This window comes from Saimiri boliviensis, chromosome 14, assembly GCF_048565385.1.
Source record: "Saimiri boliviensis isolate mSaiBol1 chromosome 14, mSaiBol1.pri, whole genome shotgun sequence".
Lineage (NCBI taxonomy): Eukaryota > Metazoa > Chordata > Mammalia > Primates > Cebidae > Saimiri > Saimiri boliviensis.
In genome coordinates, this window is record NC_133462.1 from 12164114 (window position 1) to 12190205 (window position 26092).

Below are 26092 nucleotides of genomic sequence, written 5' to 3' on the forward strand. Positions count from 1 at the left end.
GTGGGAGGATTACTTGAGCCTGGGAGGTTTGAGGCTGCAGTGAACCATGATCGTGCCACCGCGCTCCTGACTGGACAACAGAGTGAAACCCTGTCTCAGAAAAAGAAAAATAAAGGCCAGGCACAGTGGCTCACGCCTGTAATCCCAACACTTTGGGAGGCCGAGGTGGGCAGATAGCTTGAGCTTAGGAGTTTCAGACCAGCCTGGCCAACATGGCAAAAGCCCGTCTCTATTAAAAATACAAAAATTAGCCATGGCACCTGCCTGTAATCCAAGCTACTCAGGAGGCCAAGGCAGGAGAATAGCTTGAACCTGGGAGGTGGAAATTGCAGTGGGCGGAGATTGTGTAACTGCACTACAGCCCGGGTAACAGAGTGCTACTGTCCGAAAAAAAAGAAAGAAGCTGAGCGAGGTGGCTCACGAACGGAATCCCGGGATCCAAGGTGGGTGGATCACCTGAGGTTGGGAGTTGGAGACCAGCCTGACCAACATGGAGAAACTCTGTCTCTACTAAAAAACAAAATTAGTCGGGCGAGGTGGCGCATGCCTGCAATCCCAGCTATTCGGGAGGCTGAGGCAGAAGAATCAGGTAGAGGTTTCAGTGGGATCTCGCCATTGGGAGGCAGAGGTTTCAGTGAGATCTCCCCATTGCACTCCAGCCTGGGCAACAAGAGCAAAACTTGGAAAAAAGGAAGGAAGGAGGGAAGGAGGGAAGGAGGGAAGGAGGGAAGGAGGGAGGGAGGGAGGGAGGGAGGGAGGGCAGGAGAGAAGGAAGAAAGAAAGAGAAGAAAGGAAAAAGCAAGCAGGCACCATTAGTGACCACCTTGATTCAAAGAGGAAACAGCCACGGGGATGTCCCTAGCCTAAGGTCTGACCAAGAGGCAGCCTGTAACCGCAACCCCAGAGCTCCTTCTAGGGGTGGCCCTGACTTTGGAGTTGGGGACCTAACAGAACCCTTTATTCTCTCCCTTGGTGGGGAAGATGCAGAAGGTTAAGGACCAGAAGATGAATAACGGAGGCCTGGGGTCTCTAAGGGAGAAAATGGCTCAACCCGGGGGGGGGCCTCCTCTTCCCGTATCTCCGGGCTTGTTAAAGTTGGTGGTGTGGTTGGAGAGAGGGGCCCTTCCAGCTGGGGGACTTGGAAGGATTGGGGGGTGTTCCAGCAGCAGATGAGCTTCCCCCGGGGCTGGCGGCGTTGAGTGGGGTGAAGCCTGAAAGGGCTCAAGGGGCAGCGGCAGAGGTGGGGTTAATGGGGGCGGGCCTGGGCGGGGCGGGGCCTCGGCGGGCGGCTCGAGCCCGTGGGCCGGGAGGAGTCGCCGCTGTTCTGCCCCAAAGGGGCGTCCGCTGGGTCCCTGCGCCGCCGTCGAGCCCGGACAAGGACGCAGCAGAGACAGGCACCGCCGCCCGCCCCGTCCAGCCGCCGTGCGCAGGTAAGAGCCGGGCCCTCCCCGGCCGCCCGCGGGCTCTCACCAGGTTGCCCTGCTCGTGACGGGACCGCTCCTCCCCGCCCCTTCGGGGGCTGCCTCAGTCTCCCGCGCCCTCTCGGCGCCCGCCCCCTCTGTTGCTCTGCTCGGCTCTGCGTCTGTCTCCATGTCCTGAGGTCTCTGAGGCTGTGTCTGTGGTCCCTCTGCCTCTGGACCTGTCTCTCCTTCTGTGTCTCTGGATGTCTTTGTCTCTTGATCTCTGCGTCTCTGTCTGCGTCTGTCTCTGTCTCTGTTTCTGGGGGCCACGTCCCCCTGCCCCTGCCTGTCCCCCGTCTGTTGTGGCACCTCTATGGATCTCTCTGCCTCTGAGTCCATCTCTCCCTGTCTCTGTGTGTCTTTTTGCTCTCTCCTTTCCTGTCTCTCCGTCTCTCTCTATTACCCTGTCTCTGTGTCTCCGTCTCTTATAACCCTGTTTCGGCACCCTCAACTCTGTCGTTTCTCCTTCCAAATCCTCTGGCATCCCGGAACTTTCCTCTGGGCTGGGAAGCTGCTTGGGAGTCGGGGTTAGGGGGCAGGAGGCTTATGACCTGGGGCAGGCGGACTCTGAACCCTTGGCCCCCTTCAGGGAGCCATCCCACTGCCCCTGAGGTCGCACCCACCCCGCCCGCCAATTTCAGGAATTCCTGGCTGGGGGGTGCACTTCCTCCCCTACTTCCTCTCTTCCAGGATTTGGCTGGGTCACAGTTAACTCTTTCCTGCTTCCGCCTCACTCTCCCCCCTGGAACTGGACAACCTGCCCTCCCAAACTAGGCTGAGGAACAGCTCTAGAATATCTGTGACACATGTTGTGGGATGTGTGTGTGTGTGCTCGGGCTGGATGCGCAATGGGGAATTTGGCGCAGAAATTGAGAGGATGGGGCCACACCCCCCAATGCCCCCTCCAAAGCCCACCATCAGCCCTCCTCCTCCTGAACCCACCAAGAAGGCACCTGCCCCCGCTCTGTCTCTGTCGATGAACTTGACTTCGGGTTCGGGTGAGGATGGGGAGGTTTTCTTCTCTGGGGGAATCCCAGCAGAAGAGGACGAGCGACCCACGGGGGCTCCTCGAACTCTGGGAAGTCATAGGGTCAAGAACTTTGAACGCGAGCATCTTTGAATGGAAGGGCCCAGATGGAAGAAAGATCAGAGGGGAGGCCCCGGAATTCCAGATCCTTCCAGTCAAAGGTCCTCGGGATACTGCAATCCTTCAATCCGAAAAGAGGAGTGCTGAAATCTCGGCACTTTTCAGTGCTGGCAGCTGAGAGCTGGAAAGGGTTTGTGGAGCCATTAGGCCAACGACCCCCCACCCCGCTCCCATTTTATAGATGGGGAAACTGAGGCCCAGACGTCTCCACAGTGAGTCAGTGCCAGGCTAGAGGGTTGGGACGCCAGTTTGCAACTGAAGCCCAAATCCAGAGAGCTGACTTCTTCTGCTACCACTAAGTCGGATCGATTTTGGGAAAGAGGTCTCAATGAGGAGGGAAAGACGCCAGGGTGAGTGAAAATGGCTGAAATCCAAAAGGGAGGGTTTTAGAAGCAGAGGAGAGAAAATATTTCTAAAACCGTGGTGGGGAGGGAGAGGGGCAAGAGTTGGTTTGGGTGGAAGAGGTGGAGTTTCGGGAAGAGAGGGAGGGAGGTGGAGGGGAGGGAGGTGGAGGGGAAGCAGGATTAACTCCAGCCTCAGTCTCCTGACCCTCCGCCTGGAGCCCACCGTTCCCTCGGGGACAGGGCCTATAATTTGGTTTGTGTCTAGACAAATAATAACTCAGCTGGTGTTGAGCAGGGAGGGCTGAGGCTAGGCCCGCTAGGGAAAGGGTAGAGAGGTGGCCTGGATGCCTCCTGTGCCCCGCAGGTGGTGAGAATTTAGGGGCCAGGTGGAGGCAGTAACTAACACGCCCTTCTCTTCCCTCCGTGAAGCCACAGTTTCTTAGAATTCCGCACAGTCTCAGAAATCAGCTGCTGGAATGTTCAAAAGCAGACAAGAAAAGGCGGGGGGGGGGGGTGGGGAAGAAAAGGAAGTGGGGCTCACCGTATTTAGTGTACGTTCCCATTTCTGTAAAAGAGAAAATGGAAATACGTATTCCTGTTTGCCGGGGAAAGATAAAAATCACTGAGGGTGTAATAATAGATTATGAAAGTCATAGAACGCTTAAAAAAAAAAAAAAAAAACACCATAGCGCGTTCTAACAATAGAACTTTCGAATCTTGGAATGTGAGACTTCTAGAATATTGGAAACTTAGAAGGGTTGGTGCTTACAAAGCCACGATGTAATAAATAGAATGAAAGAAGAGTAACGCTCTAGGATGTTATAATAGAACATTCAACTGCGGCGTGAACTAAGGATAGAACCTGAAGATCGCAGAACTGTGGGAACACAGAACGTCAGAGAGGCAGTCTAAGGACTGGTATCCCTGATGGGCAGTGTGGGCGTGGGGGCACAGAGGCCCCCCTCAGTCGAAATGGGGAAACTGAGGTGCAGTGGGGCGGCTAGGGTGGCCCGGCTGCCCCCTGGTTTCCGCTGGCCGCCAGGGCACCAGGTGGGGAGCGAGGAGTGGTGATCACATTTCGTCCCTAATGAGCAGACCGGAGTTGGCTGGTCCCCTGGGGCTCCCGAGGGAAGGTGGTGGGGGAGAAGGTGGGGGGAGCAGGAGCCCACAGAGGAGGAAAAGGGGGAGGTGAGATAGCTTGGTGGCAACGGGGACGAGGCCGGGGAGTGCTGGGGGATGTGGGAGGCTGTGGCACTCCTCCCTCTAGTCCTCAAAACCCTTCCAAGTTTTTCGGCTTTGCTGCGTTTTGGGGTGGCAGTTGAGGCTGTTAACGGAGGGGCTGGGTCTGCCTACTCTTTCTTGTCCCTCTCCATCGCTCCACTCTTGGGTGTATTTCTCTTCCCCCTGGCCCTCTGGAAGGGGCCACAGGGACCCAAGAAGTGGGGGCCTGTGGGACCGACAGGGGGAGCTTCTTGTGGACTGGGAGATTTGGGGGTTCACCTCCTCAACAGAGCCCTAAGTAAGGGGCAGAACTTAGATCCCACCCAAAGAGGGTCTTGCAAGGGAATGGGGTTAAGGAGATCAGGTGATGGAAGGTCGCTTGCTTTCTTGGTGGGGGGAAGGTCCGTATCTTCCAGTAGGTTCTCAGAGGGGCCAGACAGGCTCAGAAAGACTTGAGAAAAATTACGGAACTTCGGAGAGTGAAGAGAAAAACCCCAGGGGAAGGGAAGCTGTTTAGTTAAGAGTGACAGGAGGTTTGCCCCGACCTGAGACGTCAAGTGACTTGGACAACTGCCTTGCTGCTGTGGGCCTCAGTTTCCCCATCTGTATCAAGAAGGGGTCAGAAACAGTCTCGCAGCCCCAGCTGTCACATATACGTGGCATTCCGAGTCTGATGTTGCGTGCTGTCTTTTGGGGTTTCCGTGGTGGGCAGATCTCACGTGGGGGAGAAGAGAGGGCTGTCTGGGCACCCCTCCCTCCCATATCCAGCATACCCAAGATGCCATCAGGTTGGGGAGGAGGGGTGGGAGGAAGGAGGGCCAAGAGCTGGACTGGTTCCCCCTCAAGGAAATTAGCAATGGGAAGTGCGTTTCCGCCTCTGGCTGCCGGAAACGTCTCCTGCCTGCGTACCCGAGTTAGGTCAGCAGAGCCCTGGGGGTCGACAGAAAGTGGGGCAAAGGGGACTTCCAGCCCTCAGCCGGTGCCTCCTGCCGTGAAGAACTGGTTCATTTCTTGTCTCAGCCCCCTAGTCCCCGTGGAATAACAATAACTCTTCAAACTGCACATTATGGAGATGATAATCGCATTCTAGCATGGATGTTACAGTCTGTGCTGTGATGGGTATAAAGGTGGTGCGCGCTTTTACAGAAGGGGAAACTGAGGCTCCTGGAGAAGTAATTCTCTCAATGTCACAGGAGGAAGGGAGACTAGGGCCAGAGGGATGGGGAGAGAGAGGGCAGAGGAGGGGGTATTTTGAGTGACTTGGTCGGGGTAGGAGGTTTCAAGTGGAAGGGAGGGACGGGATGGCATTGTTACAGCCCAGAGTACACCCCCACCCATCTCAGCTCCACAGGACCCACAAGCTTCTGCCCAGGAGTCTGGGGTGGGGTGGCAGCTTCGCTGCTGAGGACCCTACAGGGGGCAGGACACACTGAGAAGGACTCAGCCCTGACCTTTCAAAGTCAATTAAGAAGCGGATAGATCCTGCCCTTTCCAGCTCTCCCCTGCCCACCTCTTCTCCTGGGAACAAACTCCTTCCCCTCCCTTCCCCCTCCACCTCAAACCCTAGTTTGAGCCTGGGGTGGGATGGGGCAGCCTTATGGCCAGAGAATACATTTTTTTTTTTTTTTTTTTGACATGAAGTTGCCCAGGTTGGAGTACAATGGTGCAATCTTGGCTTACCGCACATTCCGCTTCCCGGGTTCAAGTGATTCTCCTGCCTTAGCCTCCTGAGTAGCTGAGATTACAGGCATGAGTCACCATGTTCAGCTACTTTTTGTATTTTTAGTAGAGACGGGGTTTCTGCATGTTGGTCAGGCTAGTCTCGAACTCCCAACCTTAGGTGATCCCCCTGCCTTGGCCTCCCAAACTGCTAGGATTACAGGCTTGAACTACCATGCCTGGCTGAGAATACATGTTTTGTACTCCATGCCTCTTGCCTCTGCAAAGCTTCTGGAATGATTTCTGCCATTGGCAAATGGCCCTGTGCTCCCTGACCATGACCTCGGTAATTTATTGAGCACCTACTGGATGCTGGGCCTGTCCTGGGTGCTGGGGCTATAGCAGTCAACAAGACACGCAAAGTCTCTGCCCTCCTGGAACACCTATCCTAGACAGATAGACAGACACAAACAAGACCCAGGTGATGTGAGGAGAGGGTCATGGGCCAGGGGAGATGCGGGGACTGGATGGAGAGGGGACTCCCTGAGGAAGTGAAGGAGGGAACGGAGCTATTCAGACCATCTGAAGGAAGAGCAGTGTAATCCCAGCACTTTGGGAGGCCAAGGTGGGTGGATCACTTGAGGCCGGGAGTTCGAGACCAGCCTGGCCAACATGGTGAAATCCCATCTCTACTAAAAATACAAAAATTGCCGGTCGTGGTGGCTCATGCCTGTAATCCCAGCACTTTGGGAGGCCGACGCAGTTGGATCATGAGGTCAAGAGATTAAGATCATCCTGGCCAACATGGTGAAACCCCATCTCTACTAAAAATACTAAAAAGTAGCTGGGCATGGTGGCACGTGCCTGTAATCCCAGCTACTCAGGAGGCTGAAGCAGGAGAATTGCCCGAACCCAGGAGGCGGAGGTTGCGGTGAGCCGAGATCGCGCCATTGCACTCCAGCCTGGGTAACAAGAGCGAAACTCCGTCTCAAAAACAAAACAAAACAAAACAAAAACAAAAATTATCCAGGTGTGGTGGTGCATGCCTGTAATCATAGCTACCTGGGAGGCCGAGGCAGGAAAATTGGTTGAACGTAGAAGGCGAAAGTTGCAGTGAGCTGAGATCATGCCACTGCACTCCAGCCTGCTGGGCAACAGAGCAAGACTCTGTCTCGAAAAAAAAAAAAAAAAAGGCCGGGCGCGGTGGCTCAAGCCTGTAATCCCAGCACTTTGGGAGGCTGAGGCGGGTGGATCACGAGGTCAAGAGATCGAGACCATCCTGGTCAACATGGTGAAACCCCGTCTCTACTAAAAATACTAAAAATTAGCTGGGCATGGTGGCATGTGCCTGTAATCCCAGCTACTCAGGAGGCTGAGGCAGGAGAATTGCCTGAACCCAGGAGGCGGAGGTTGCGGTGAGCCAAGATCACGCCATTGCACTCCAGCCTGGGCAACAAGAGCGAAACTCCGTCTCAAAAAAAAAAAAAAAAAAAAAAAAAAGCATTCCAGATGGAGAGTATGGGTATGGTAAGTGTGCGAAGGTTTGAGGCTGTAAAGGTCAGTTACCTTGAACCTGCTGAGACAGGAAGGAGAGCTGGGTGAGGTTGGCTAGGCTGCCCCAGCAGGTCAGATAGAACCTGGTGATCCTGGACAAGGAGCATGGATTTTACTGCAAGCCCATTTGGAAGCCATTGGAGGGTTTCAAGCAGAGAAGTGACAAGAGCTAGGCTGGTTGTGGTGGCTCATGCCTATAATCCCAGCACTTCGGGAGGCCAAGGCAGGAGAATCACTTGAGCCCAGGAGTTGGAGACCAGTGTGGGCAACATGGGGAAACCCCGTCTGTACAAAAAATAGAAAAATTAGTGGTGGCCCACACCTGTCGTCCCAGCCACCATTTAGGAGGCTGAGGTGGGAGGATTACTTGAGCCTAGGAGGTCACGGCTGCATGAGTCAGGATTGCATCACTGCATGGCAGAGTTAGACCTTGTCTCAAAAATAAATAAATTTAAAAAGAAAAGGAAGACCTGATTTTCATGTTAGAAAGATCTTTCTGGCTGGATATGGTGACTCACGCCTGTAATCCCAGCACTTTCGGAGGCCAAGGTGCTTGGATCACAAGGTCAGAAGTTCAAGACCAGCTTGACCGAGATGTTGAAACCCCATCTCTACTAAAAATACAAAAATTATACAAATATGCAGGGCATACTTGGGGGGAGGAGAAAGAAACCAGAGCAGCAACCCAGAAGAGCAGTGGTGATGCTGCTGTAACGGTCCGAGCGAATGATGATGCTGACGTAGAGTGGACAGCAGCGGGGGTCTGAGAGAGGTGGACACAAATTCAGGAACCACTTGGGAGGTGGAGCCGAGGGGACTTTCCCATAAAAGATGCTCTGGCATCTGGGAGGCTCCATGGACCTCCTTTTTCCCCTCTCTGGGCCTCGGTTTCCTCATCTGTCAGTGGACTCTACCAAGGCTTTTCAAAGTGCATCCTGGGGATCTTGAGAGGTGGCCTTGTTTCACCAGAGCAGCTAGCAGCTTGTCCTTTTCTTTCTTTTTTTTTTTTTTTGAGACGGAGTTTCGCTCTTGTTACCCAGGCTGGAGTGCAATGGCGCGATCTCGGCTCACCGCAACCTCCGCCTCCTGGGCTCAGGCGATTCTCCTGCCTCAGCCTCCTGAGTAGCTGGGATCACAGGCACGCGCCACCATGCCCAGCTAATTTTTTGTATTTTTAGTAGAGACGGGGTTTCACCATGTTGACCAGGATGGTCTCGATCTCTCGACCTCGTGATCCACCCGCCTCAGCCTCCCAAAGTGCTGGGATTACAGGCTTGAGCCACCGCGCCCGGCCTTTCTTTTTTTTTTTTTTTTTAATAGATATTATTTATTTATTTATTTATAAGCTGGGGTTTCACCATGATGGCCAGGCTGGTCTTGAACTCTTGACCTCAGGTGATCCACCCACCTCGGCCTCTCAAAGTGGTAGGATTAGAGGCGTGAGCCACCACGCCCGGCCCAGCTTGTCCTTTTCACTGTTTTAGATTGGGTTTCTGGTTAGGATCTTGTTGGGAGAAAACAAAAAAAGCTTCAGATCCAAAAGCACTAAACCCAAAGAGCCCCGGATGGAATGGCTCCCGAAGGGCCCTGCGACTCTGGATTTGGTTCTGCTTCCCTCAGGGGGTTGATGACAGTCAGGGGCTCGGTCCATGAGTATCCTTTGCCCCGTGTGTGCTAATCTTCCCAGAACAAAGGGGGTGACAAGACAATTGGAGGGGAAGGGCAGAGACAGTGAAGGAAGTGGTCCCTGAGGGCGGAGACTACTGGCGCTGACCCCAGGGCCTCCCCACGCTCCCTGTCCTTGACCCTGACTGTCCCCAGCAGCTCCTGGCTCTCCCCTTTCTCTTCCTCGTCTGCAGCTTTGGTTCCCAGTCCCCACTGGCAGCCCAGGGCCCTTTTCTGTGCAGTTATTCGTTTTCTTTTTTTTGAGATGGAGTCTCTCTCATGTCACCCAGGCTGGAGTGCAGTGGCACGATCTCAGCTCACTGCGACCTCCGCCTCCTGGGATCAAGCAATCCTTCTGCCTCAGCCTCCCAAGGAGCTGGGATTACCGGCACCTGCTACCATGCCTGGCTAATTTTTGTATTTTTAGTAAAGATGGGGTTTCGCCATGTTGGCCAGGCAGATCTCAAACTCCTGATCTCAGGTGATCCACCCGCTTCGGGCTGCTGGGATTGCAGGCCTGAGCCACCAACCCCGCCTGTCCAGTTATTCTGGGGTGGACACTGAAGCACAGGTTGGAGACTAGGACTGAGAGCGGAGATGGCCACACTCCAGCCATCAGGATGTTGGACAGGTCTCAGAACAGCTCTGTGCCTCAATTTGTCAAAGAGGAAGAACAACTACTTTCCTCATAGGAGTCTTGAAAAATTCTCAATGAAATGATATCCACAAATTGGCTGGGCGTGGTAGCTTACTCCTGTCATCCTAGCACTTTGGGAGGCCAAGGGGAGAGGACCCATTGATCTCAGGAGTTCGAGACCAGCCTGGGCAACGTAGGGAGACCTCCATCTATACTATATAAATTTTTTAGCTAGGCATGGTGATGCATGCCTGTGTTTCCAGTTACTTGGGAGGCTGAGGCAGGAGGATCACTGGGAGCCCAGGAGGTTGAGGCTGCAATGAGCTGTGGTCATGCTACTGCATTCTAGTCCTAGCGACAGAGCAAGACCCTTTCTCAAACAAATAAGTAAATGGCCAGGTGTGGTGGCTCACACCTGTAATCCTGGCAGTTTGGGAGGCTGAGGTGACAGATCATGAGGTCAAGAGACCAAGACCATCCTCACCAACATGGTGAAATCCCATCTCTACTAAAAATACAAAAATTAGCTGGGCATGGTGTCGTGCGTCTGTAGTCCCAGCTAGTCAGGAGGCTGAGGCAGGAGAATCGCTTGAACTGGGGAAGTGGAGGTTGCAGTGAGCTGAGGTTGCACCACTGCACTCCAGCCTAGGCAACAGAGTGAAACTCCATCTCAAATAATAAATAAGTAAATAAGGCCGGGCGCGGTGGCTCAAGCCTGTAATCCCAGCACTTTGGGAGGCCGAGGCGGGTGGATCACGAGGTCGAGAGATCGAGACCAACCTGGTCAACAGGGTGAAACCCCGTCTCTACTAAAAATACAAAAAATTAGCTGGGCATGGTGGCGCGTGCCTGTAATCCCAGCTATTCAGGAGGCTGAGGCAGGAGAATTGCCTGAACCCAGGAGGCGGAGGTTGCGGTGAGCCGAGATCGCGCCATTGCACTCCAGCCTGGGTAACAAGAGCGAAACTCCGTCTCAAAAAAATAAAAATAATAATAAAAAAAAAAAAAAACAAAAATTAGCTGGGCACGGTGTCGTGCGTCTGTAGTCCCAGCTAGTCGGGAGGCTGAGGCAGGAGAATCGCTTGAACTGGGGAGGTGGAGGTTGCAGTGAGCTGAGGTTGCACCACTGCACTCCAGCCTGGGCAACAGAGTGAAACTCCATCTCAAATAATAAATAAGTAAATAAAATAAAAGGCCGGGCATGGTGGCTCACGCCTGTAATCCCAGTACTTTGGGAGGCTGAGGTGGGCAGATCACAAGATCAGGAGTTCAAGACCAGCCTGGCCAACACAGTGAAACCCAGTCTTTACGAAAAATACAAAAATTAGCTGGGCATGGTGGCACGTGCCTGTAATCCCAGCTACTCTGGACACTGAGGCGAGAGAATTGCTTGAACCGGGATCCAGGAGGTGGAGGTTGCAGTGAGCCGAGATTGCGCCACTGCACTCCAGCCTGGGCTACAGAGTGAGACTCCATCTCAAAATAAATAAATAAATAAAATAAATAATACACATCAAAATGCCTGGAATGGGATCTGATAAGTAGCAGGGCTCAGTTAATGTTTATTGTTATTATGCTTGTTGACAAGAATGGGATTCCTGGGTAAGGAGTGGGAGGCTGGCCCCAGCCCTGGTCTTATTGCTGCCATGCTGTGCATCCTTAGGGAGGTAGCTCAACCTCTCTGGGCCCCTCCTCTCTGTGACATGATAGAGTTAGACTAGTCTGGCATTTCCTGAAGCATGATATGATACCTGTGCCAATTTTACAGGGCTTCTGCAAGAAAGCGCAAAATCTGAGTTGGGGCCTTTTTTTTTTTTTTTTGGACAGGGTCTCGCACTGTTGCCCAAGCTGGAGGGCAGTGGTGCAGTCATAGCTCACTGCAGCCTGATTCTCCTGGGCTCAAGTGATCCTTTCACATCAGCCTCCCCAGTAGCTGGGACTACAGTTGTGTACCACCACACCTGGCTAATATTTTTATTTTTATTTATTTAGTTAGTTAGTTTTGAGACGGAGTCTCGTTCTGTCACCTAGGCGGGAGTGCAGTGGCTCAATCTTGGCTCACTGCAACCTCCGCCTCCCGGGATCAAGCGAGTCTCCTGCCTCAGCCTCCCGAGTAGCCGGGACTCCACGTGCATGCCACCACGCCTGGCTAATTTTTTTGTATTTTTAGTAGAGACGGGGTTTCGCCTAGGTAGCCAGGATGGTCTTGATCTTCTGACCTCCTGATCTGCCCGCCTTAACCTCCCAAAGTGCTGGCAGTACCGGTGTGAGCCACTGCCCCCAGCCTATTTTTATTTTTTGTAGAGACTGGGTCTCACTGGATTGCCCAGGCTGGTCTCGAACTCCTGGGTTCAAGCAATCGTTCCACCTTGGCCTCCCGAAGTATTGAGATTACAGATGTGAGCCACTGCACCCGGCCTGAGTTGGGTCTTTATTCTAACATCTATCAGGGGGAAAATACGGCTAGCACCTCAAATCCGTGTTCTCAGAGAGTGGTTGCTTAGGATGGGGCTCAGGTAGGCATTGTTGGGGTATCCACTCTCTGCAGTCCACAGCGATTCCGGGGAGGGGTGTGGGGAGAAGCTAGGTGTGTCCATGACTCCCTCACTGCTGTCCTCTCTCCCCACAGGCACTGCAGAGTCAGCGTTGAACAGACTTCATCCAATCCCTCAGCCCTCCCACGGGGACCAGGCTGGAGTCCCTCCCCTGCTCCCATTCAAATTCCCTTCCGTCACAAACTCACTTCCGATCTAGACCTTACTCACCTCCTTCCTGTTTCCTAAGACTCCTTCCTGCAGTCGGCAGACTGAGCCTTACATCTTTGTTTTACCCTGAGCCAGACACCTCCTTTTCCAGAACCTTCTCCACACTGGTGACCTTACTTACCTGTTTCTTTCTGGGGTCCTAGGAAATGCCAGCACTCCCACCCACATTGCCTGGACTTCCCAACACCCCCTGACTGCCCTGCGTGTCCTGTCTCAACACTGTCCCATGTATTTCCTGTGTCTTCTAGAACATTCCCCCACCATTATTCCTTCAATACTACAGCAGTTAGGAACATACTTCCTAACTGCCCTGCAAACATCTCCTCACCATTGCCCAGCGATGCTCTCGTCTCCTCCATAAACACTCCCGGAGACCAATTTTTGTGTCACCTCCATACTCCGTCATTGACACCCTGTTTGACTCTATACATAACCTCCTTGACAAACCTCTTTACTAATCTCATCATCCTCCTGAGTTCCCTCCTGTCATAACTCCATCCCTCCTCCAGCTTTTCCCTCTCAAGCTCTGCCCTTCCCGGCTCCGCCTGTCTGACCTTACCTCTCTTCCCTGCCATGTTCCCCTGAGCCTCCAAGGAAGGGGCTCGGGGCGGGGTGGGGAGCCCCATGGCCTCCCGCTCCCCGTGGCCCCACAGCCCCCGTGGGCCAGGGGAAGTGCCCCAGAAGCCGAAGTGCCCACAATGGGCAACCAGACGTGGGAGGGCTGCCACGTGGACTCGCGCGTGGACCACCTCTTCCCGCCATCCCTCTACATCGTCGTCATCGGCGTGGGGCTGCCCACCAACTGCCTGGCTCTGTGGGCGGCCTACCGCCAGGTGCAGCAGCGCAACGAGCTGGGCGTGTACCTGATGAACCTCAGCATCGCCGACCTGCTGTACATCTGCACGCTGCCGCTGTGGGTCGACTACTTCCTGCACCACGACAACTGGATCCACGGCCCCGGGTCCTGCAAGCTGTTCGGCTTCATCTTCTACACCAACATCTACATCAGCATCGCCTTCCTGTGCTGCATCTCGGTCGACCGCTACCTGGCCGTGGCCCACCCGCTGCGCTTCGCCCGCCTGCGCCGCGTCAAGACGGCCGTGGCCGTGAGCTCCGTGGTCTGGGCCACCGAGCTGGGCGCCAACTCGGCGCCCCTGTTCCATGACGAGCTCTTCCGAGACCGCTACAACCACACCTTCTGCTTTGAGAAGTTCCCCATGGAAGGCTGGGTGGCCTGGATGAACCTCTATCGGGTCTTCGTGGGGTTCCTCTTTCCGTGGGCGCTCATGCTGCTGTCGTACCGGGGCATCCTGCGGGCCGTGCGGGGCAGCGTGTCTACCGAGCGCCAGGAGAAGGCCAAGATCAAGCGACTGGCCCTCAGCCTCATCGCCATCGTGCTGGTCTGCTTCGCGCCCTACCACGTGCTCCTGCTGTCCCGCAGCGCCATCTACCTGGGCCGCCCCTGGGACTGTGGCTTTGAGGAGCGTGTCTTTTCTGCCTACCACAGCTCGCTGGCCTTCACCAGCCTCAACTGCGTGGCGGACCCCATCCTCTACTGCCTGGTCAACGAGGGTGCCCGCAGCGACGTGGCCAAGGCTCTGCACAACCTGCTCCGCTTTCTGGCCAGCGACAAGCCCCAGGAGATGGCCAACGCGTCGCTCACCCTGGAGACCCCACTCACCTCCAAGAGGAACAGCACAGCCAAGGCCATGGCTGGCAGCTGGGCGGCCACTCCGCCCTCCCAGGGGGACCAGGTGCAGCTGAAGACGCTGCCGCCAGCACAGTGAACCCTGCCTGGCACAGAAGCCCCAGTCCTCCACTCTCATCCCACAGTCCCTTCTCTCCTGGTCTGGTGTATGCAAACTGTATGAAAACGGGCTATGTTAATATTCATAAGAATACCAGAACTTAGGAAGAGTGAGGTTGGTGTGTCACTGGTCAACCTTCATGGTCCCAGATCCCATCACAGTTCGGTGGTCACGGAGGGCCTCCTGGAGGAGGAGGTGAGTAAATATTTATTTGGAGACATGGTCTCGCTGTGTCGCCCAGGGTGGAGGGCAGCAGTGCAGTCGTGGCTCACTGCAGCCTCTACCTCCTGAGCTCCAGCAATCCTTCCACATCAGCCTCCCGAGTAGCTGGGACCACCAGTGCGTGCCACTATGGCTGGCTAATTTTTGTACTTTTTGTAGAGACAGAGTCTCACTATGTTTCCCAGGCTGGTGTTAAACTCCTGGGCTCAAGAGATCCTCCTGCCTCAGCCTCCCAAAGTACAGATGTGAGCCATCATGCCCGGCCAGATAAATTAAGTCAAATATTTGGTCTCCAGAAAATAAAGACAAATAGAGAAGGTTAGATTTGTTTTTTTTTTTCCAACAAGTGGATAAAAGTCTGTGACTCATGGGGAAAGTGGAAAGAGAAGTGCAGGATGCAGAGGCATGTTTGCAAAGCCGCTGGTCATACAGGGGAGGGCACGTAAGACCGTAATTCTAAGTTCTTCTAGATCATCAGCGATCTCCAAGTCAGGTCTGAGGATGAAGAGGGAGAAAGTCAGAATCTGAGTCCAGGGCAACCAGGGCAGATGGCCTGGAGGAATGATGTGGGAAGGTTTGGGAAGAAGGTTTGGGACAAGAGGAAAGGGTATTTACCTGTCATTCAACAGAGGTTTATGTAGGGCGTTGTGCTGGGTGGCCCCGAGGATAGAGCAGTGACTGAGACAGGCTGGCCTTGCCTTCACAGGGCTCACCATACACAAGTAAATAAAAAAATACGTCATGTTTGGAATTGCTAAGTGTGAGGGGATATAGTTCTATGCAAAGCCATTTGAGGGGATAGAGGATGATTGGCGTCTGACTAAATGATGAGGGCTTGCTGAGGTGGCTTTCCAGCCGACTGGAAGGAGGCGTGGCTCTCAGCCCTGTGGCTGCTGTGGGAAGAGCATTTCAGGCAGAGGGAACTGCAGGTGCGAGGGCACTGGGGTTAGAGAGTGTACGAAATTCAGGTGGGGCGCGGTGGCTCACCCTGTAATTCTAGCACTTTGGGAGACCAAGGTGGGTGGATCACCTGGGGTCAGGAGTTTGAGGCCAGCCTGGCCAACATGGTGAAACCCCATATCTACTAAAGATACAAAATGCTAAAAAAAAAAAATAGCCAAATGTGGCGGGCACCTGTCATCCCAGCTACTCGGGAGGCTGAGGCAGGAGAATCGCTGGAACCCAGGAGGTGGAGGTTGCAGTGAGCCGGGATTGTGCCATTGCACTCCAGCCTGGGCGACAGGAGTGAAACTCTGCCTCCAAATAATAATAATAATAATATAAGAGAGTATCTGATTTTTCTTTTTTTCTTCTATTTATTTATTTTTTTGAGTCAGTGTCTCACTCTGCCGCCCAGGCTGGAGTGCAATGGTACTATCTTGACTCACTGCAACCTCCGCCTCCCGGGTTCAAGTAATTCTCCTGTCTCAGCCTCCCAAGTAGCTGGGATTACAGGCACCCGCCACCACGCCTGGCTACTTTGTTTTGTATTTTCTTTTTTCTTTTTTTTTTTTTTTGAGACGGAGTTTCGCTCTTGTTACCCAGGCTGGAGTGCAATGGCACGATCTCGGCTCACCGCAACTTCCGCCTCCTGGGTTCAGGCAATTCTCCTGCCTCAGCCTCCTGAGCAGCTGGGATTACAGGCACGCGCCACCATGCCCAGCTAATTTTTTTGTATTTTTAGTAGAGACGGGGTTTCACCATGTTGACCAGGATGGTCTCGATCTCTTGACCTCGTGATCCACCCGCCTCAGCCTCCCAAAGTGCTGGGATTACAGGCTTGAGCCACCGAGCCCGGCTGTTTTGTATTTTCAGTAGAGATGGGGGCTTTCACCATGTTGACCAGGCTGGTCTCTTTGGCCAGGCTGGTCTTGAACTCCTGATCTTGTGATATGCCCGCCTCAGCCTCCCAAAGTGCTGGGATTACAGGTGTGAGCCACCGTGCCCGGCCAAGTGTCTGAATTTGGAAGGATAGCAGGTATGCCAGTGTGGCTGGAGCAGGGATGGGGAGGACAGCAGGAAAGGGAAAATGAGAGAGGAGAGGAGACAGCAGTTCATGGGGGGCCATGTAAGTCCCGATGAGGACTCTGCCTTTTAATTTGAGACGAGTGGAAGCGATGAGGGGGTTCTCAGTGGAGGATGAAAGCGATTTGACTTAAGTATTCACAGTATCCCACTGGCTGTTGAGTAGGAAGTAGAATGTGGGAGACGGGCTGGGTATGGTGGCTCCAGCCCATAATCCCAGCACTTTGGGAGGCCGAGGCAGGAGGATCACTTGAGGCCAGGACTTTGGGACCACTGTGGGCAACATAGGGAGACTCCATTTCTACAAAAAACTTAAAAATTAGCCGGACATGGTGGCACGTGCCTGCAGTCCCAGTTACTTGGGAGGCTGAGACGTGAGGTTCACTTGAACCAGGAGGTGGAGGCTGCGGTGAGCAGTGATTGCGCCACTGCACTCCGGCCTGGGCGACAGAGCAAGGCCCTGTCTCAAAATAAAAAAAGGAGTATGGGAGACAAGGATAGCAGCCAGGAGCCCAGTGAGCAGGTGGTGCAGTAGTCTAAGAGGGAGGTGCTGGTAGTTGCGGTGGGTGGGTGGTGGTTGTGGATTTAACAAGGAGCAGTGGTCAGCCTTTGGATTTTTATTTTTGTTTGTTTGTTTATTTGTGTATTTATTTCAAGATGGAGTCTCGTTCTGTCACCCAGGCTGGAGTGCACTGTCATGATCTTGGCTCACTGCAACCTCCGACTCCCGGGTTCAAGTGATTCTCCTGTCTCAGCCTCCCAAGTAGCTGGGATTAGAGGCGCGCACCACCACGCATGGTTAATTTTCGTATTTTTAGTAGAGACCGGGTTTTGCCATGTTGGTCATCCTCCCGCTTCAGCCTCTCAAAGTGCTGGGATTACAGGCTTGAGCCACCGCGCCGGCCTTGGATTTATTTGGAAGGAATCCTCTAACGGAAGAAGTACAGGGGCCAGTGGGATTATGGAACACGAGTCCCTCACCCATTCCGGGAAAAGGGTGACTGGGGGGTCTGAGCCAAAAAAACTTACAGGAAGGATCCCAGGCTATAGCCCAGGGCGGTCACCAGAGAGGCCAAGCCACCAGTCCAAGATCGCACGGCCGGTGAGTCAGCACCGGAGCAATCCTAGGCTCTCTCTCCCTTCTCCATCTCTGATCATGTTCCCACGCCCCATGGTGGCCAAGGCTGCCCTTCCTCCCCTGGTCTCAGGAGTCACCATGGCCACTGTTTCATAACCAGGCTGGAGAGCAGGAAGAAGTACCCAGCTCTGAAAAGGCCTCGCCCCTAGGAGACGGTCTGCGCTCCCCTTCCTCCTCACGGGTGTACAGACTCCTGAGGTGTGAAGATCCACCCACAACCCTCCCGCCCTCCCCTCCCCCCAACACACACACACACAGACACAGAGATTCCCAGAAGACGTTCCCTGAAACCTTTCTCAGAGAAAGGAAGAGGAAGGAGGAGAAGAATGGGGGAAAAATTCACTCAATGATTTTTCGGGGGTGGAGGGTGGAGGGAGCGCAGAGATGTGGGAAATCCGGGCTTTGGTGCTGGAGAGCTGGAGAAGAGAGGGAGGCTTACTAGTCTTCCCACCCTATCCCATTGCCATAAAGCTACTGGAATGGAGATGTTGAGGCTAGAATTTTTTTTTTTTTTTTTTTTTGAGACAGAGTCTCACTCTGTCACCCGGGAATCAGCCTCTAGATTCCTCTAGATTCTCCTGTCTCAGCCTCTAGAGTTGCTGGGATTACAGGCGTGAGCCACCACGCCCAGCTACTTTTTTGTATTTTTAGTACAGATGGGGTTTCACTATGTTGGCCAGGCTGGTCTCAATCTCCTGACAGGTGACTCACCTGCCTCAGCCTCCCAAAGTGCTGGGAGTACAGGCATAAGTCACTGCACCTGGCCTGGGGCCAGATATTTTGATTTCTCTTCTTTTTTTGGTGGGGGGGACAGGGTCTCCCTCTGTTGCCTAGGCTGGAGCACAGTGGCGCTTCCATCTCAGCCTCTTGAGTAGCAGAGACTACAGGAGCAAACCACCATGCCTGGCTAATTAAAAAAAATTTTGGGGGGGGGGGGGTAGAGACAGGGTCTTGCTATGCTGCCCAGGCTGGTATCAAACTCTTGGCTTCAAGCAGTCCTCCGGTGTTGGCCTCCTAAAGTGCTAGGATTACAGGTGTGAGCCACAGAAACTTTTTGAACAAACTTTTTGATTCTCCTTGAAGAATCAAATGAAAGCCTGGACACGACCCCTTCCAACCAAATGTTCATTTGCATTCATTCAATAAAATTTATTAGGCACCTACTGTGTGTCAAGGCACTAAGAGCTGATGTAACCAGCAGTGATTCACACGGCAAAAAAGTCATGTACAAGTCCAGAAATTCCCTGAACCCGTTGTGGGGATCCTCAGCTCCCCCAGTAGGTCCTGAGGCTCCAGGCTAACACCCCCAGGGATCAGGAGAAGGCCCTGACCCAAGACTCAAGAAATCCCAGCCTCAGGCAGGGTGCGGTGGCTCACGCCTGTAATCCCAGCACTTTGGGAGGCCGAGACAGGCGGATCAATTGAGATCAGGGGTTCAAGACCAGCCTGGCAAACATTGTGAAACCCCCATTTATACTAAAAACACAAAAATTAACCAGGCATCGTGGTGCAAACCTGTAATTCCAACTACTGGGGAGGCTGAGGCAGGAGAGTCGCTTGAACCCAGGAGGCAGAGCTTGTAGTGAGCTGAGATCCCCCCACCGCACTCCAGCCTGAGCCACAGAGCGAGACTCCGTCTCAAAAAATAAAATAAAATAAAATAAATAAATAAAGACATTCCCACTTCAGCTCCACCCTGATTTCCTCTGGAACTCTGGGCAAATCCGCTTCATCCTCTGGCCTCACTTGACCAGTCTGTAAAATGGGAAGGCAGTTGGTCCTAAGTAGATGATGGACCTTAAGTGAAACAGTCCCGAGTTCCAGTATACCTTCAGTCTGGAAGGGACCCTGGGAAAGGGTGTTTTTATGGAATCCTGGCATTCTTAGTAATTCAGAAGATCAGGGTTCACACACCAGCACCATCATTACAGATGAAAGAAACACAGGTCCCTCAGTGCCAGGGGCTTGACAAAGGACACTCAGAGAGTCAGAGTGGATGCCAAGGAAGTCCAGGGTCCTCTGATTCTGTGTCCTGAATGTAGTTGTCCTCCTATACACCACCCCTCTGCACCTGTTTTCTTTCTTTCTTTTTTTGAGATGGAGTCTCTGTCACCGGGGTTGGAGTACAGTCACGAAATAGCTCACGGCAATCTCTGCCTCCCAGGTTCAAGTGATTCTTCTGCCTCAGCCTCTGGAGTAACTGGGATTACTGGTGCCCACCACCATGCCCTTTTTTTTTTTTTTTTTTTTTTTTTTTTAGTATTTTTAGTAGAGACGGGGTTTCACAATGTTGGCTAGGTTGGTCTCAAACTCCTGACCTCAGGTGATCCACCCTCTTCAGCCTCCCAAAGTGCTGGGATTACAGGCATGAACCATGGCGACCAGTCCACTGAGGTTCCTGTTTTCTTCTGTCCCTCTGCCTCCCAGAATCTCTCAATTACCCACCAGCACTCCATCATCCAGGAATTTCTCTCAACCCCTTCCTGACATTGTTTATATGATTTTGCTCCCTGCTGGGTAAGAGAGGACAGTCTGGGACATGTCCTTAAACTTCTTTCTGAACCAGCTCCCTGGGGATCCTACCCCCTAATGAAGGAAGTTGGGCTGCTTGAGAACGGGTATGGTTTCATTAGGCTGTCAACCTAGGTAGGAACCTTGTGCCATCCCCTGCCGGGCTCTGGGCCTCAGCCTCCTCGTCAGTTACTTGGGAAAGGGTTGGATTCATTATTTCTGGGGGTGATATGCACCCTCAGGCTGGAGTTAGTAATAACAATGCAATCATTAACTGAAAAGTCGTAAGGTTGTTCTGAATGCTTAACTATGTAACTGGCACCATTCTAAGCACTTCCCATGGTCCATTCATTGTTTTACACTCAAGATCCGCATAGAAGACTCACAACAACCCAAAAAGGCAAGTGCTATTAGGATTCGCATTTTGTAGACGGTAATACTGAAGTCCAGAGGGGTTATGTCACTCATCTAATATCACACAACGAGGAAACGGCGGAACGTGGCTTCCTCTCAATCCCAGTGAGAGCCGTAGCTTACAAAGGAAGGTGTATTTGAGACTTATAGGACTAATTAGGACTAATTAAGAGCCTCCATTGGGTGGGACGCCGACTCAGTACGTGACGTCACGAAGGAGCACAGTGACGTCGGCTAAGGCGGGCGTGGGAATCCACGCGCCTTCCAGTATCCGTTTAACGGCGCCGCCCCCTGAACCGCCTCACTTCCGTGTATATTTGCATATTCAGCGAACTGACGCCGGTACGTCAGCTTCGACGCGGTGACGTCAGGGTGCGCCTCTGCAGTTCCCTCCGCCGAGCGTACGTACTTGCGTACTGACGCACGCATGGCCCCGAGCGGGCGGGGGAGGAGTAGAGAGGCTGAGGCGCCCCGCCCAGTCAGCAAGGTTGCGCGTGCCCCTGTGAGACCGCCAAGATGGTGGTGGGCGCGTTCCCTATGGCGAAGCTGCTATACTTGGGCATCCGCCAGGTCAGCAAACCGCTTGCCAACCGCATTAAAGAGGCCGCCCGCCGAAGCGAGTTTTTCAAGACCTATATCTGCCTCCCGCCCGCTCAACGTGAGTCTGACCCCAACTCCCTCCAACCTTTCTCCTTTTTCCAACCCCTCTCAGGTGGTTGCCCAGGGGATGGACTTCTGTCCACGACCAGTCACAGCCCGAACCGGCCAAGTCCAGTGGCCAATAGGGAGGGCTCCTGATCGAGGGGCGTGCGGATAGCCCAATAGTGAGGGCGTGGCGTGGCGTAAGGGGCAGGCCAAGGCGCCAGCGCGTAATTTGGAAATACCAGCCAATAGGGGAAGAGAGTGCTTGGAAACGGACGCCCTGTTAAACCAATAGTGTGAGGGATGGGAGAAATTTGGACGGCGCTTTCCGGGACAGAGGAGCTAGGGGAGGGGCTGAGGAGAAACCAGACGGGGTCTTTTGCCCGGCCATCCTTGGGCGACTTGATTTCCAAAGCTGCACCCGCTGCCTCAGTTTCTCCACTGACCTGGGAGGTGGCAGGTGCTTGTATATTATCCGTTGAGGACATCGGCGTGCCTCAGTTTTACTTTAGGCGATAAGTCTGGGTTAGGGGCATGGTTCAGGAGTGAAGTCTGGGTTCTGGGGGCACGGCCTGGGAATCTGGAAGAGGACTTTGACCCAGAGCGGACATTCGGCTGTGTACTCGTTAATGCGCTCATACGCCGTCCTTTCTTTCGGTAGACAGACTGTGCGGGCTTTTTGCTCAGCACTGGGAAATACACTCCTAATCAACCCGGAGTGGTCGGGAAATTGCGAGCCCCGGAGCTCAGAGGAGCTGGCTGACCCGGGGACATGAGGCCAGCAGGGCTGCCTGGAAAGGGCCGCCCGAGCTGAGATCTAAAGGGCATAGTAAGGTCCGGCGCAGTGGCTCACGCCTGTAATGCCAGCAGTTTTGGAGGCCGAGTTGGGTGGATCACATGAGGCCAGGAATTCAAGACCAGCCCGGCCAACTTGGTGAAACCCTGTCTCTACTAAAGATACAAAAATACAAAAATTGGTGGCTCTCGCCTATAATCCTAGCTACTTGTGAGGTTGAAACAGGAAAATCGCTTGAACCCGGGAGGTGGAGGCTGCGGTGAGCCTAGATTGTGCGACTGCGCTCCGGCCTAGGTGACTGAGACTGTTCTCAATCAGTCAACCAATAGAAATAAAGGGCAAGTAAACACCCAAAATATAAACTATTTTAGAAAGGTGATCTGTGTGATATGTGGGAACATAAAATAAGAGAATTTAGCGTAATTGGCTGGATCAGGGAACTACTGAAACCACCTTTGCAAAATTAGGACTGAGACAATGGAAGAGATCTAACTTAACTGACTCCAAGCTGTCCTTGTTCGTTCTGGGCGAAGGCTGAGCTAACTTTGGGAGAAACTTAGTTTATATAGTTTAAACAAACATAGTAACAGCTGTTTCCCAAAGCAGACCTCCTTCTTTTCTGGGGACTAACAGTAGCTACAAGATTAGAAATTATGATTTAGGAATCATGCAGCTGGAGGCTACAAGATTCTGGCCCTCCCTAGATGCACCTGAGATCAGTGCTTGAGATATTTTGGAGAGCCTGCACTTGATGGATCAGCTGGCCCCTCCCAGATCAATAAACTGGCTCATCTGATCTTGTAGCCCCCCACAACCCAGGAACTGACTGAGCACAAGAAGATAGCTCCGACTCCCTGTGATCTCATCTCTGACCAATCAGCACCCCTAGCTCACTGGCTCCCACCCCTACCCCACCAAGTTATCCTTAAAAACTCTGCTCCAATGCCGGGCGCGGTGGCTCAAGCCTGTAATCCCAGCACTTTGGGAGGCCGAGGCAGGCGGATCACGAAGTCAAGAGATCGAGACCAACCTGGTTATCATGGTGAAACCCCGTCTCTACTAAAAATACAAAAAATTAGGCCGGGCGCGGTGGCTCAAGCCTGTAATCCCAGCACTTTGGGAGGCCGAGGCGGGTGGATCACGAGGTCGAGAGATCGAGACCATCCTGGTCAACATGGTGAAACCCCGTCTCTACTAAAAATACAAAAAATTAGCTGGGCACGGTGGCACGTGCCTGTAATCCCAGCTACTCAGGAGGCTGAGGCAGGAGAATTGCCTGAACCCAGGAGGCGGAGGTTGCGGTGAGCCGAGATCGCGCCATTGCACTCCAGCCTGGGTAACAAGAGCGAAACTCCGTCTCAAAAAAAAAAAAAAAAAAAAATACAAAAAATTAGCTGGACATGGTGGTGCGTGCCTGTAATCCCAGCTACTCAGAAGGCTGAGGCAGGAGAATTGCCTGAACCCAGGAGGCGGAGGTTGCGGTGAGCCGAGTTCGCGCCATTGCACTCCAGCCTGAATAACAAGAGCAAAACTCCGTCTCAAAAAAAAACAAAACAAAACAAAAAAAAAAACTCTGCTCCAATGGCAACAAAAGCCATAATAGACAAATGGAATCTAATTAAACTAAAGAGCTTCTGCACACCAAAAGAAACTAACATTAGAGTGAACAGACAACGTACAAAATGGGAGAAAATTTTTGCAATCTGTCCATCTGACAAAGGGCTAATATCCAGAATCAAAAAAGAACTTCAGCAAATTTACAAGAAAAAAACAACCCCATCAAAAAGTGGGCAAAGGATATGAACAGACACGTCTCCCAAAGGAGACATTTATGCAGCCAACAAACATATGAAAACATGAAAAAAAGTTCATCATCACTGGTCATTAGAGAAATGCAAATCAAGCCGGGCGTGGTGGCTCACGCCTGTAATCCCAGCACTTTGGGAGGCGGAGGTTGCGGTGAGCTGAGATCACGCCATTACACTCCAGCCTGGGTAACAAGAGCGAAACTCCGTCTCAAAAAAAAAAAAAAAAAAAAGAGAAATGCAAATCAAAACCACAATGAGATACCATCTCATGCCAGTTAGAATGGCGATCATTAAAAAATCAGGAGACAACAAATGCTGGAGAGGATGTGGAGAAATAGGAATGCTTTTACACAGTTGGTAGGAGTGTAATTTGTGGAAGACAACATGGCGATTTTGGCACTGTTCACAATATTAAAGACTTAGAACTAGGCCAGGTGCGGTGGCTCACATCTGTAATCCCAGCACTTTGGGAGGCCGAGGCGGGTGGATCACGAGGTCAAGAGATCGAGACCATCCTGGTCAACATGATGAAACCCCATCTCTACTAAAAATACAAAAAATCAGCTGTGCCTGTAATCCCAGCTACTTAGGAGGCTGAGGCAGGAGAATTGCCTGAACCCAGGAGATGGAGGTTGCAGTGAGTGGAGATCGCACCATTGCACTCCAGCCTGGGTAACAAGAGTGAAACTCCGTCTCAAAAAAAAAAAAAAAAGACTTAGAACCAACCCAAATTCCCATCAATGATAGACTGCATAAAGAAAATGTGGCAATTATATACCATGGGATACTATGCAGCCATAAAAAAAGATGAGTTCATTTCCTTTGCAGGGACATGAATGAAGCTGGAAACTGTCATTCTCAGCAAACTAACACAACAACCAAAAACCAAACACCGCATGTTCTCACTCATAAGTGGGAGTTGAACAGTGAGGACACATGGACATAGGGAGGGGAACAGTACACACCAGGGCCTGTCAAGGGGTAGGGGGCTGGGGGAGAAATAGCATTAGGAAAAATGCCTGATGTAGATGATGGGGTGATGGATGCAGCAACCCACCATGGCACATGTATAACTGTAACCTGCACACTCTGCACATGTACCCCAGAACTTAAAGTATAATAATAAAAACAACAACAAAACTCTGCTCCAGCTAGGCCCATTGCTGATGCCTGTAATCCCAGCACTTTCGGAGGCCCCTGAGGGGTACGAATCACCTGAGGTCAGGAGTTTGAGACCAGCCTGGCCAACATAGTGAAACCCCATCTCCACTAAAAAAATAGAAAGTTGGCCAGGCATGGTGGCGGCCACCTATAATCCCAGTTAGTTGGGAGGCTGAAGCATGAGAATCGCTTCAACCCATGGGACGAAGGTTGCGTTGAGCTGCCTATTATCACACCACTTCACTCCAGCCTGGGCAAAAGAGTGAAACTAGTCTCAAAAAAAAAAAAATACTGCTCCCGGAATGCTCAGAGAGACTGATTTGAGTAATAATAAAACTGGCAGGGCGTGGTGGCTCACGCCTGTAATCCCAGCACTTTGGGTGCCAAGGTGGGTGGATCATGAGGTCAAGAGATCAAGACCATCCTGGTCAACAGGGTGAAACGCTGTCTCTACTAAAAATACAAAAATTAGCTGGGCGTGGTGGTGCGTGCCTGTAATCCCAGCTACTCTGGAGGCTTAGGCAGGAGAATTGCCTGAACCTGGGAGGCGGAGGTTGCAGCAAGCCAAGATGGCGCGATTGCACTTCAGCCTGGGCAATAAGAGCGATACTCCGTCTCAAAAAAGATTAATTAATTAAAAAGAAACAAAATTCCTGCCTCCTGCACGGCCAGCTGTGCGTGAATTGCTCTTTCTCTTTCAGTTCTCTTGTCTTGATGAATCGGCTCTGTCTAGGCAGTGGGCAAGGTGAATGAACTCCTTGAGTGGTTATACAACATTCATCTCTCCATCCATTCATTATTTCCTTTAGCTAGTATTTTGTGAGATTATGCCCTGTGCCAGGACTTGTGCTGGCAAAACAGCAGGGACCCAGCCAGCACCAATCTGTGTCCTCAAGGAATTCCTAGTCCAGTGGGGATGGATCTATTCCCCATCAGTGGGCAGAGCTGAGATGGTGGAGTCTACTGGGCACCTGCCTGACCTGGCATGGGGTTCCTGGCAGAGGAGACATCTGAACTAGGACCTGAAGCCTGAAGACATCGCCGGAACCAGCAGCAAGGAACGTTGGGGCAGAGGGAGAGCATACACAAAGCCCACATGGTTAAGGGAGTGCACC

The 26092-nt window shown here is 52.6% G+C and overlaps 2 protein-coding genes across 4 annotated transcripts in view; both read left to right on the forward strand.

The window, feature by feature from the left end:
• Nucleotides 1-1315: 1315 nt before the first annotated feature.
• GPR4 (G protein-coupled receptor 4) lies at nucleotides 1316-19859 on the forward strand. 3 transcript variants are annotated; one of them, XR_012513817.1, is made up of 3 exons: nucleotides 1330-1430; nucleotides 12317-14455; nucleotides 17165-19859. XR_012513817.1 is itself a non-coding variant. In XM_010350962.3 (3 exons), the coding sequence occupies exon 3, from the start codon at nucleotides 13151-13153 to the stop codon at nucleotides 14237-14239; it is 1089 nt and encodes a 362-aa protein (XP_010349264.1). In that variant the 5' UTR covers nucleotides 1330-1430; nucleotides 2789-2957; nucleotides 12317-13150; the 3' UTR covers nucleotides 14240-19859. The 3 variants fall into 3 exon arrangements, 2 of the variants coding, with proteins under 2 accessions (XP_003940302.1, XP_010349264.1); XM_010350962.3 differs by adding an exon at nucleotides 2789-2957 and having other exon boundaries at nucleotides 12317-19859; XM_003940253.4 differs by having other exon boundaries at nucleotides 1316-1430; nucleotides 12317-19859.
• A 101-nt stretch (nucleotides 19860-19960) lies between these two features.
• LOC101049854 (optic atrophy 3 protein) overlaps nucleotides 19961-26092 on the forward strand; it is a 38216-nt gene continuing 32084 nt past the window's right edge. Inside the window, exon 1 of the mRNA XM_010350958.3 lies at nucleotides 19961-21228. Coding sequence (XP_010349260.2) covers nucleotides 21087-21228 — 142 coding nt within the window. The 5' untranslated portion in view covers nucleotides 19961-21086. The remainder of the gene's footprint in view (nucleotides 21229-26092) is intronic.